Here is a 13,047-nt window from a genome sequence, read left to right as displayed (position 1 = left end):
CACACATATATACGACAGGCTTCTTTCAGTTTCCGTCTACCAAATCCACTCACAAGGCATTAGTCGGCCCGGAGCTATAGCAGAAGACACTTGCCCAAGATGCCATGCGTGCCATTAATGTAAAAGGTTAGTCTACATACTCCCTAAGGAGCATAGGGATGGTTTCTATGGCATATATTCGTCCCTGGACAAGACACCTGTCCATCACAGGAATTCTATTTTTGTCATTTAACGTCTGTTTTTTTTTTTTTATACCAATCTAAGGACAGCCCCAGGTTCTGTGATACTAACTCCATGTTTTAAAACGATATAAATTAAAAACTTCAATCAAAATTTCAAAAGAATTGCTGCTAAAGCATTTCGTCCAACATGCTAGCAATTTCGCCTTAGCAATAATAATTAATTAAACACCAACAAACTGCTTGAACAGAACCAAAACAAAGAATGTGAGGATGTTGATGGCAGACCCCCACCTGCATGGTTACAACCAACCAACTGAAATTAGAGAATGGGTTCTCAAACAGGCAAGGCTTGGGAAAAAAATGCACATACAAAAATAATAATGCCATATCTTTTTGTTTAAAATATATTATATATATTTGCATGATTCATAACTTAAACAATTAAAAACATGTCCTGCCTCTTCCAGCGCTTGACCTACGGTCAATATTAAAAGTTCTGTTGACAGGATCATCAATAAATCAACCGATCACTCATAATTATCATCAACAACAAATGGTCACTGTTTCTTTATGTTGAGTGGATCATCAAACAAGTCGTCGTCATCGTTGTCATCATCAAATATGGATGTAGGCTTCTGAGATGACAGCAGCGATGACGATAGAGGGGAGCTAACTTTCTCAACTTTCGTCTTCTCTTCAACCTTCTTCACAGTAACAGTTTTGTCCACTTTCTTGCTGCCTTGTAGCAAGCTGTCGCCGCCAAAAATATCATCTGTTATTAAAAAAGAAAGAAAGAAAGAAAGGTCAATAATTACAGCTTTTAGAGATCCTCTCTGTGTGAGTGTGTGCCAATTTCAAGAGCATGTATTAATATATATATATCATGCGACCGACCAGACCATCAGATGTTGCTACACATCGCTGGTCACAATGCGTTCGCATTGTTTTAGCCTTCGAACGACGCTACCCTGCTGGCTAAGCGAGCAGGCCAACAGAAGAAAGAGTACAGCAGGGATCACCACCCCCTGCTGGAGCCTCATGGAGCTTTTAGGTCAATAAACACACAACGCTCGGTCTGGGAATCGAAACCGCGATCCTATGACTGCGAGTACGCTGCCCTAACCACTGGGCCATTGCGCCTCCACTATATATACACACATAAAAATATCTCTGCCAACCTATTTATCTATGTAAATAAATATCAGAAACTCGCCGCAAGACGAGCGCACAACAGGAGAGATCTTCAGAGGAAGAACTCCCATCTGACAAGTGTTTTGGCTCTCATTCCTGACACTACAGGAGCTGGGCCCACCCAGGTCATGATTCCTAGGGGTTCTCTTACTGCTTTCCAAAATTCTGTTTCCAGTGGGACTTGAACCTGGGTCATTCTTTTTGTGATCTTGTGTTCCCAGGTCTGTATATTAATTAGGATGAGGTGCAGTTCAGACTTATACCACATCATAATACAACTAATGCTTTTTCCATAGTGAGACAGGTGTTAGAGAAATTTTAAGCTAAAAAAAAAAAAAAAAACCTCCCTACCCAGCATTTGTTGATCTGAAGAAGACCTTTGACAGGGAACCATGATCTGAAGTCTGGTTGTCTTGAAGAAAAAAACTTAAGTGTAAAGGAATGGTTTGTGAGAGTGGTACAAGCCCTGTACAGGAATTCAGTCAGTGAAGTGAGGGTTGGCAATGAGTTCAGTGAGAAATTTAGTGAGTAAGTAGGTAGGTGTTCGGTAAAAACCCTGTTCTCAGATATCCCTCCTGTTTATTATAGTTCTCCAGGCTGTAACAGAGGAGTTCAAGACGAGCCGTCCATGGGAATTCCCATATGTCAATGATCTGGTCTTTATCACAGAGTCTGTGAAATATTTAGGGAAGAAAACCCAGAACCAACCGTTTTGTGTGTGAATAGTCAGGCACTGAGCAAAGGCTTGGTCTACATTTGGAGTTAGGGATCTATGAATTATATCGAGTCATTTGGTCAATTACCCACATTCTAGATGTCTGTTGGAACAAGACTAAGCTGAGACTAAACAACAACAAAACTGTATACGTACCAATGTCTTCTTTAAATAATGGCTTGGTTTTCATCACAGTTGTTTTCTTCTCTTTGGGTTTTGCTGCAGGGATATCGGAAAAGATGTCCGTGTTGTCTTCAAATATATTAGCCTCCTCTGTGACGTTCTTCTTTATTTTGCTACTGACCTCCTTTTTGGTGTTCGACTGGCAAGGAGCAGAAAGAAAAGAGGAAAGTTATATATATATATATATACATGTATAAAAAATATAAAAATGGGACAAGAACGCAAAACATTCAAATAGACGATACGAAAACGGACGGGTCATTCGAAGACTCTAATCTTCAGTCAAGAACTGGATCATCCTCGCAATTTCGGCTGATTAATCTTGAGATTGCTCCGATCTGGCCAGCCCCAAGGAAACTAAGCTACGAGCATTAGATTTCTTGGAAAAAGGATCGAATGTATACAAAATAAGGACAGAAAAACGGACGATGTTACACGAAAATAAATACAAAAAACAATAATAATAGGACAAAGACCACGGGCGTCTTTCGACTTTAGACAATTCAAATTAGCTGGCGTGTGAGAAAAATAATGCCTTACGGCAGATGAAGAAATCGATGTTGTTCTGGCGCTGGTCAAAAGCAGAAAGGCTGTAGTTGACTGGCGATCACGTGAGGAGAGAAAAGAGGGGCAAGGAATTAAAGAGAGGGAGATCGTCATCATTATTTAATGTTCGTCATTCTATGCTTGCATGAGTTGAGAGGAAGATGCTAAGGCAGTTTTTCTACAGCTGGATGCCTCTCCTGTCACCAACCTTCACCTGTTTACAAGTAAGGCAATATTCCTCACAATCAACTGTTTATACTGTATTTTCCAGCATGCAAGTTGATGCAGCATATAGCGCAAACATGTAGCATAAACATTCAAACATCATCACTGTCTTTCCAAATCCTGCTGCATTTCACATGGAAATTTTGTTCCAAAGTTGTCTTGCTGTATAAGTCAACCTGTCTTTGTTAGCTGTAAATTTTGGTGTGAAAATTCCAACTTGTATGTTGGAAAATACTGTAAGCTTCCATAAGCTAGCAGGGTGTCAGTCAGCTTTGGTGCTTTTAGCTCATGTAAGTTCTCTGTATCAAGTTGTTTCTTTATAAGTGAATTGTTAGGATAAAGTATTGAATCTAGTAGGTCTGGTAATACCATTTGGGGATAAAAAGATGCAAGATGCCATTGGACACACCAGTTATTTCTAAAGAGAATTCAAAGTAAATGAAATCAACCAACCTTAGTTTTCAGGGAGCTGGAGGCAAAGATGTCATCAAGGTCATCAGCTAAACCGGGTTTTTTGTCTAAAGGGAGAGACAGAAAATGAAATCGATCATAATCTTCAACATGAAAAGTGATCATTGTTATCTTGAGCCAATGATGCTAAAAATAGCAGTTAAACTTCCCTCAACCTCACACTGTATCGCTATTAAAATGCAACATGCACACACACAAACAGACAAATCACCATTTTATCTTCACTTTCCATGTGGGAATGATTTAGGCAAGGAGTTGCAGACCAAGTCACTAAATGGATAGGGAGATTATATATCATTTGCTTATTATATATATATATATATATACTAAATAGACACACACAAACGAGGGTTGACTTGGGGGTAAGTTAAAAACATTTGCCCATCATACCACAAAGTGGATCATACTCAGGACCTCATAATTGCAAAGCAAACATCTTAATCACTCTAACAAATTTTCTCTCTTTTTCTCACACAGACACTGTTCTAAAAAATCAAACTCCCCATTAAATTCGATTGTTCTTGATTAATTTTAATTCAAGAGTTATCTCCCCTGCCTTTCATAACCAGAATTAATTCTGAGCATAAATAAGCTCCCCCCCACCTCATCATGTGTATAATTTACTCATCTCATTAACCCTCCCTCTTGTTACCATATTTCTACATGGCCTTTGTTTCAGTTAATGTTGAAAATAATCAAGACTTTTAATGGAAACGGTTTTAATATAGATCTCTGTAAAACAGGAAATTTGTATTATACATATAGGGGCTAGTTTCAAGCAGGCTGATATCAAAAGGGCTACATATATTTGCAAGCACTTAACTATTTGATTCTGAGACAGCAAGCACCCCTGGGTATTCTACCCACCCAACAAGTTTATTATAAAAGTATTAATCCTTTGTTACTATGTTTCTTTTAACATATTCTGCCTTGGTTTCAATTAACTTTTAAAAATAGTTATGAATTTGATAAAATAACTTTCTAATTATTAAGCTGGGATCTGAGAATAATTTAGCATAAAATTTTGATGGAATATTTTAATTTAAGGTACTTTAACCCTTTAGCATTCAGATCATTTTGTCAAATGTCTGAGACCCCTTTCAGTCACAACACTGACCATGGGATTGCACCTAGAAAGTTACCCTCCCAGGCACAAGTCCGGGCAAGGTTGTTTATGGAAGACCAGCAGTCGCCCATTCATACTGGCCTCCCCTCTCCACGCCACCAGTGTTATCCAAGGGAAAGGCAATGGCCAATACAGCTTGGCACCAGTGACGTCGCAACTCATTTCTACAGCTGAGTGAATTGGAGAAATGTGAAATAAAGTGTCTTGCTCAAGAGCACAACACACAGCCCGGTCCGGGATTCGAGCTCACCACCTCACGATCATAAGCTCGACACTCTAACCATTGAGCCATGCGCCTTCACTGTCAAATGTAATTCTTATTCATACTGATTTGAATTAATTGTGAATTATCTCATCGCTAAGAAAATTCAAAGATGTGATTGTATACTTTTAGAATGACATTGGAGGGTGGGTATGAGAGGCTGGACATGGCCAGTTTGAACCCAAAAGAAGTAGAATATTTGGGATGGACATGGCTAGTTTGAATGCTTAAGGGCTAAAACAGTAACTTTATATCATAGAACTTGGGGTAGTTTCAGGCAGGCTGGTATCAAAAGGGTTCAATATATATAAATATATAACTGTATATTCAGATAAAAGAAATGGAGCAACAATTAACAATTAGAAGTTGATCATTGGTATTAAAAGGTCTTAGTTTAATTGTAGCTCAAGAACATTTACAGCTGTTTCAGTTTGTTATTTCGAAGTAAATTTGCATTTATCTCGTTCCATTTAACAAACTATGTGTATATAAATATAAATGTAGTTGTGCGTTTAGCTTTATAGCATCTAAATTTGTCAGCGGACAGTTTAGCTTAATGGTAAAGCACTCAGCCAGAGTGTTTGAGGGATATGGGTTTGAGTCCCATGGCTGGTTGTTGACAAATTATTATGCTTTGTAAAGGTAATTTACCCAATATTTCTACTGTTCTAATGGCATTTCTGTGTTCGAAAAAAAAAAATTATCGTCTTATTTAATATAATTAATGTAAATATTTACCTTTCTTTTTGTTCAGCAGCAAATCTGAATCAGCAAAGATATCAGAATCGTCGTCGTCAAAGATGGCACTAGTGTTAGCAGAGGCACTGGATGTCTTGGTGGTTGTAGTGGTGGATGTCAACAGTGTTGTCTTACCGCCTTTTGTTGACACTGATGAGCTGGTAACGGTTGATGATGTGGTCTTTGTGCTTGACCCAAATAAGTCGTCATCATCGTCATCTTTGATGTTAGAGGATTTCAAAGACAGGCTTTTCTCCATGCTGCTCACCAGTTCCTTTTCGGTGTTGGCGCTTGTGTCAAGGGGCTTCGACGTGGATGTGGGTTGCGAGGGAGCAGTCGAAAGGGGTTCACTGCCGTCAACTGTGCTTTTTGCTGTTGTCGTTGTTGTGGTCACTCCTACATCATTGTACTGGAATGGGTCTTTGTCTGGGAAGATGGCTGGTGCTGACATCACGCCAAAGGGGTCGGCTGCAGTGGAGGAGGCAGTGTCAGGAGAGAGAGGGGATGTTACTGATTCCAAATAAGGAGCAGCAGTCTGTGGAGAGGTGACAGAAGGAGTATCGGTGTCCAAGTCTGATGCAGTGACTGGCCTGGATTTCCGTGTGGGTGGTCGCCGCTTCAGCTGGATACGGGCTCGCTTCTACACATAGGGAGAAGAAGTAGATAGAGTAAGAGATGAAAAATGGATACTGAAGGGGGTGGGAGAGAGGGAAAGAAAGAGAAGTGGTGATGATGAGAAGGAAGATTGAAGATTGGAAAAGAGAGAGACATGGAGATGTGTGAAATATAGATAGAGAGCAACAATGTAATTGTGAACCATTATAAGATGACCTGGATATATATATAGAGAGAGAGAGAGAAAGAGAGAAGGGAGGCAAAGTAATTTGTGTTTTGTTTTAAGGATTATACCAATTTGCTATGTCTTAGGAAATAAGAATTATTAATTCTCCCTTAAGACCATTTTTTTTTTAAAACTGTAGTTTGGGATTATTAGATAAAAAAAAAAAAACATTAGAGATTTTTTTTTCCACCAGAATCTGAGAAAGACATGAGAAGTATCAGGCATCCATCTTCTCTACCCACTATTCTTGGGTGTGTCATGGGGTAGAATCCTCAGTCACCTCCTCTATAGGGTCCCATCACTAGACTTCTCAGCTGGGTTTCCAAGCATAACCAACTGAGACCATTGATATTATCCAACCACCCCATTCTTGGTCTATCTATCCCTGGGCCTCTTGCCAGTTGGCTCAACTTGAAGACTCTGTCTTGCAATTCTTTCCCCAATATTCTAATCACACGTCTGTAATATCAGAACTGTGACCCTTCAATGTGAAGTAGTGGCTCAACCTGGAGAGGTGTCATTAATCTTTTAATCCCTCAGGATAATCAAAAATTCATTTTAGTTTAAGATGGGGAGGCTGTATTCATGTGGAAGGTCAATTTTGGAAGATAACTCTCAAAGTACAAACTCAGGAAGGAGCCTCTATATCAGCCATTGGCAAGCTGTGGTCCAAGGGACTTTACGCATGGCATACCCAATGGAAAATTAACTTGAATTTTTTTTATTAGTGTGGTCCATCTGATGATGAGCCATGTCTCTTGTGGCCCACTTCATGAAAAAGGTTGCCTGTGCCTGCTCTATGTAGTCACTGGATCTGTTAGAAATAGCAGCCACATTATCTTCCACCCCAATTACACACTGCTATAGCTTAGTCAAAAGAAAAGGAACATAAAGGATAATGTTGACCAAGATGTGCAGGATGGGATGGTCACAACTGGAAGGTCTTTGATCATAGTTTACCCAATCAGGACTCACTGACCAACATGAAACAAACTGCTAAACCCATTGTTTTTCATTAAAACTATTTCAAGGAATAAATAATGGTATTTACCTTTGTGGCACTTTCTAGGGGCTGGGCAGAGGCAGGTTCATCAAATGATACAGAAGAGGATTGTGGTTCTTCGTTACCAAAGCTGGTTGGTGGCACAAGCGGAGGAATCTGGAAAAAAAATTTTTTAAGTGGGAGAAGAAAAGAAAAAAATAAGAAATTTGAATTATGACAAAATGCCGTAAAAATGTATACAGGAAATACAGGAACAGACTATATTTTGGTGTGTGTATGTATTTGGGTGCAAGCTCCGGGTAACTGTTTGCATGTAACAGCATCAACACTGCAGTAAACTGCTTAAACTGGTGGGCTAAACAAGGTGAGGTTACCCAATGGATATTTAATTCTTGGTGTGTTAGGGCCTGCCTACCTATGCATATGAAAACTGAATCTAGCAGAGTCTGCAGAAGAAACCTTTATGGCTCAACAAAGAGGAAAGCAATTTCAGAAAAACATTGTATATTGCAGGGAGCAAGGTGAGACACTTTGGTCATCCACTTCATCTGTCGCCATCCCCAGTTGTCTTGACTTGGTCTTGTCACTGGACTGAAGACGGTCAAGGATAAGAGAGAGAGAGTGAGGTCGACACAGCACAATTCTTCTTCACTTTCATAAAAGTCCTTGTGCAAGTAATTAATCGTCCCTAAGGATGACCAGATGGTCTTTATCACACCGACAGAGGGAAAGGTAGCTGCAGCAATGCTTTGAAGAGAGCAGGAAGCAGGACATCTTGGTCAGCCACTGCATCCATCTCCATCCCCAGTCGTCTTCACCTGGTCTTGTCAATGGATTGAAGATGGTCATGACTAAGGGGTCACTGCACAAGACAGTAATCATCCTCAAGATGACAGGATGGGTCCCTGTCACTCCAGTGAACGAACATGGATATTTGGGTAACTGTTTGTCCAATATGTGCCTATTTTTTAACTTCGCAAATAATGCTTGGACATCAAAACATTTATCGTTGGTTATGAAGTTTGAATGGAGGAAGGAGGGGATAAAGAAGAGGATTAAGAAGAGAGAAGAGTAGAGGAAGGAGCAATATGGAGGGTGGAGGTACTTACATCTGGTTCTGCATCGAGGCCATCTGTTAAATCGGACTGTCATTACACACAGAAGCAACAAAAATAAAGAAAAAAGCCAATCAGAATAAAAAGCATCAAAGCATGCTTAACGATGTGTTATATAACGAGGTGGATGGAGCAGATGGTGGAATACACCACTCCCAAGGATATTACTGGTATTATTATTATTCAGCTTATCATCTCTAGCAATGAAGAGACACAAAGTCATGTTTTCTGAAAGAATTATACATTTCTAAAGAAGTTTTGTTGATATTTGTTATTGTTATTGTTGCTGGGTGTAGCTTTTACCCCCCTCCAATAGTGAGCCCTTTCTAAGAAGATCTGTAATATACAACTACATAACTTAGATGGTGCTCAACAAACCTGAGGGTTAACACAAGACACCTGAAGAAGGTTGGAGTGTACAACTGTGGAAACATAGTGAAAGTAACAATCAAAATGAAGACACCAGCCTGACTAATAATAGTAATAATATTGTTGTATACAGTGCTCAGGTGCACTGCAACTCAAAAAAAAAAAAAAAGTGGCAGGTATCAGGTGTAATGTTGGCGAATTTCAGGAAGCATGGAAGTTTTGAAGGATGTAGTGTCCCAACAGCTAACAACTGATACAGGTATAGTTTATTCCATGTTTCAGTAATTCTGAATGTGAAAAACCTGTTTCCGAAAGTCATGGGTGTTGTGCTATTTTTTGATTTTATAAGCATACCCAACAGTGTTTGACACATGGAATTCAAAAAGGTTCCCAAGACTGGCACCTTTTAATAGGTATATAAACACTATACATAATTCCTCATCTCCGTAACTTAATGTTGGTCAACAGATCTCAGGCCTTAAGAAGATCTATAACATAGAATTACATAACTTAGATGGTGCTCACCAGGCCTAGGGTTAAAGAAGCTTCATAAAAGAGAGATACATAAGAGTTAATCAACAGGTCTCAGGTTTTAAGAGGATCTATAATATATAAGACAGGTAAGGGCAGTGAGCTGGCAGAATCGTTAGCATGCCAAGCGAAATGCTTAGTGGTATTTCGTCTGCCGTTATGTTCTGAGTTCAAATTCTCCTGAGATTGACTTTGCCTTTTGGAGTCAATTAAATAAGTACCAGTTATGCACTGAGGTCGATGTAATCAACATAATCCCTTTGTCTGTCCTTGTTTGTCCCCTCTATGTTTAGCCCCTTATGGGCAATAAAGAAATAAATACATGACAGGTACGGGCAACCTTTTTTCCAGAAGAGGGCCATATGAGATCTGACTCATCATCAGGAAGGCCGTACTATGATAAAAATTCAAGGTAATTTTTTTTTTATTAGTGTGCCATTCAGAGAGTCCCATGGGTCACAGTTTGCCCAGTATTATTATAGAGCTACATAACTCCTCTGCTTTTGAGACAACTACAGGATATTCCTCAAATTACAGCCTATCTTTATTTAAAAAAAATATGATACATTAAGATAATGCAGACTTTATGTTTGATAATCAGCTGGATTAAGGCTGCCCTGGTATTAAAGAATACTAACAATGACAACCACAATTATCTCTATTATAAACTGATAAACAACAATTTGACAGAGCAAAGGGCAGAAGCTCACAGATAACATGGATTTTTTTTGATATTTGAGAATTGCTTGTCATTATTATTATTATTATTGTTGTTGTTATTAAAAAAAACAAACTATTATTATTATTCCACCAAGGTCAACTTTGCCTTTCATCCTTTTGGGGTCAATAATTTAATTACCAGTTGCATACTGGGGTCAATCAAATTGACTGGCTCTGGCACCTGTCTCCCAAAATTTCAGGCCTAGTGCCTATAGTAGAAATTATTATTATTATTATTATTATTATTATTATTATTATGGCAGCAAGCTGGCAGAATCATTAGCATACTGGGCAAAATACTTAGTGGTATTTTGCATGTTGCTACATTCTGAGTTCAAACTCTACTAACGTCAACTTTGCCTTTCATCCTTTCGGGGTTAATAAATTAAGTTCCAGTGAAACACTGAGGTTGATGTAATTGACTAGTCCCCTCCCCCGAAATTTTAGGCCTCATGTAAAAAGGGTTATTATTATTATTATTATTATACTGATCAATATTTATTTCAAATTTTGGCACAAGGCCAGCAATTTAGCGGGGGGGGGGGATAAATCAATTGCATTGAACCCCATTGCTTAACTGGTACTTATTTTATCAACCCTGAAAGAATGAGAGGCAAAGTTGATCCTGGAGAAATTTGAACTCAGAATGTAAAGACAGACGAAATGCTGCTAAGCATTTTGCCTAGTATGCTAACAATTCTGGCAGCTTGAACCTTTTTATATTAATATTAATTAATTACCAAGACTAACTAGATTCAAAAAATTCTATACAAATAAAAAAAGAAGCTCTAATTCTCTTAATGTTTAATTCTTACAGAAAACAGACCCAGAAACATTGCCAATATTTTGGCCATGTTTTTTTCTGTTCTTTTTTGTTTTTCCATTTCTTATAATTAAATTAATTTTGTCATGTTAACAAAGCATGCAGTTAAGAATACAGGTTTAAAAATGAAATAGTGTCAGAGACCGGGAAACACTTTGCAGACAATTCCTAGATTCCATGATGTGTCACAGACATAAGTAAGATCTCAACTGAAGCTATTCCACTTCTGGTATGCAACTAATGCCTTTGGGGAAAGTCATGACCATCACAACACAGCAAGTTCTGACTCAGCCAGCTGCTATTTATTTATACCATGCATTTTATGAACAATAGTTAATGGTTTACTATATTTCTTATATCATCATCATTGTCGTTTAGCGTCCGCTTTCCATGCTAGCATGGGTTGGACGGTTCAACTGGGGTCTGGGAAGCCAGAAGGCTGCACCAGGCCCAGTCTGATCTGGCAGTGTTTCTACAGCTGGATGCCCTGCCTAACGCCAACCACTCCATGAGTGTAGTGGGTGCTTTTTACGTGCCAGGTGAGGCTGGCAATGGCCACGTTCGGTTGGTGCTTTTTACATGCCACCGGCACGGAGGCCAATCGGGGTGGCACTGGCAATGGCCAAGTTCGGATGGTTCTTTTACGTGCCACTGGCACTGGTATCACAACTACAATTTCCATTGATTTTTGAGCGATTTTGATTTATATATATATATATATATATATAACGGGAAGCTTTATGAAAATAAACAAAAGACGAAGGCAGGTGGAAAACAAACGAACAATCCCTATATATATATATATATATATATATATATCTCAAATGGATGTGTTATAAAATTATTCCACAGATACAATAACAGTAATACCAACAATCCAACACATCTCCATCATCAGCTGCCCCATGGATATCACTATGGTTTCGACACCTGGGCGTTACCATTCAATCCAGCAGTATCAACAATACTAAAACAAGTGTTGTTTAGGAACAAACAAACCTTAAATATTACCACATTCATTCGAGCCTAATTCTAGGAAGGATTCAACATTAACATTATTAATTGAAGTTTCTAGCTTTAAGGGTATCACAAAAGACCTGGTTGGAGGCCCAACCTGAGTTCTTTTACAGAGCTTAGAAAAACTGAAGGACCACTGTAATAAGTGTGTGAATCTGAGATGTGGATATGTTGAATACAATCATAATTAACTGATCCACTGTTGAAAAGTATCCAAGACTTCTTCGTCGAAAACATGCTTTGTTTCAACAAGATAATGCAAATCTGCACACCGCCAGAAAGACCAGCAACAAGATGGAAGAATTGGACGGTGTGGAAGTGCTGCCGCATCCAGCTTATAGTCCAGACGTTGCTTCATCTGACTAGGGTCTCTTTCGATCGATTCAGCACTTTATGAAAGGTCACTGATTTGAGTCATTCGATGAAGTTGAAGAAACCTGTCAAGAATTTTTCGATGCAAAGCTGAGGGATTGATACTTTGACCAAATCTGGAAGCTTTCAGATCATTGGCAGAAGGTCGTGGAAAATGATGGTCTTTATTTTGAAGAATAGTTGTTGTTGTTGTTGTTTTTGAATAAATTCTTGCATAAAAAATCATTATTTTAACATGGCACACAAACTTTTTCCTCAACCTAGTATATATATATATATATATGTGTGCACACACATACATGTGGGAGAGGCTACAAGGGGCTACTGTGCAACTCATAGACAGTATTTTTAATTAAAATCATAAGCATTGGGGTTGTTGATTTGTTTGATTAAACCCTTCAAAGCAGTGCCCCAGCATGGCCTCAGTCCAATGACTGAAATGTGTAAAATGTAAAAAATAAATAAATAAATAAATAATAAGCTAAAAAAAAAAGCACTGAAAATAGTCTGAAAGTTTTCCCAGTCAGGGCATGAACTCCTTAACATCACATAAATTGGTAAAATAAAACAAACACAAGGCTTTTTAAACAAGAAAAAACACACCCCACTCAAAACAA

At 38.6% G+C, this 13,047-nt stretch overlaps 1 protein-coding gene across 3 annotated transcripts in view; it reads right to left on the bottom strand.

The window, feature by feature from the left end:
- Positions 1 to 570: 570 nt before the first annotated feature.
- The window catches only part of LOC115223378 (WASH complex subunit 2), a 123,732-nt gene continuing 111,255 nt past the window's right edge, over positions 571 to 13,047 (bottom strand). The window contains exons 26-31 of one of the 3 annotated variants that reach the window (XM_029793885.2): positions 8,593 to 8,628; positions 7,532 to 7,639; positions 5,640 to 6,279; positions 3,496 to 3,560; positions 2,245 to 2,410; positions 571 to 954 (exon numbers count right to left, since the gene is read on the bottom strand). In XM_029793885.2, the coding sequence (XP_029649745.1) occupies positions 740 to 954; positions 2,245 to 2,410; positions 3,496 to 3,560; positions 5,640 to 6,279; positions 7,532 to 7,639; positions 8,593 to 8,628 (1,230 nt within the window). In that variant the 3' untranslated portion in view covers positions 571 to 739. Of the gene's footprint in view, positions 955 to 1,665; positions 1,752 to 2,169; positions 2,411 to 3,495; positions 3,561 to 5,639; positions 6,280 to 7,531; positions 7,640 to 8,592; positions 8,629 to 13,047 lie in introns of those variants that run through there. The other 2 variants (XM_036512581.1, XM_029793886.2) reach the window with 2 other exon arrangements.

Source organism: Octopus sinensis, linkage group LG23 (genome assembly GCF_006345805.1).
Source record: "Octopus sinensis linkage group LG23, ASM634580v1, whole genome shotgun sequence".
NCBI classification, from domain to species: domain Eukaryota; kingdom Metazoa; phylum Mollusca; class Cephalopoda; order Octopoda; family Octopodidae; genus Octopus; species Octopus sinensis.
This window is presented reverse-complemented; position numbering and strand designations above follow the sequence as displayed.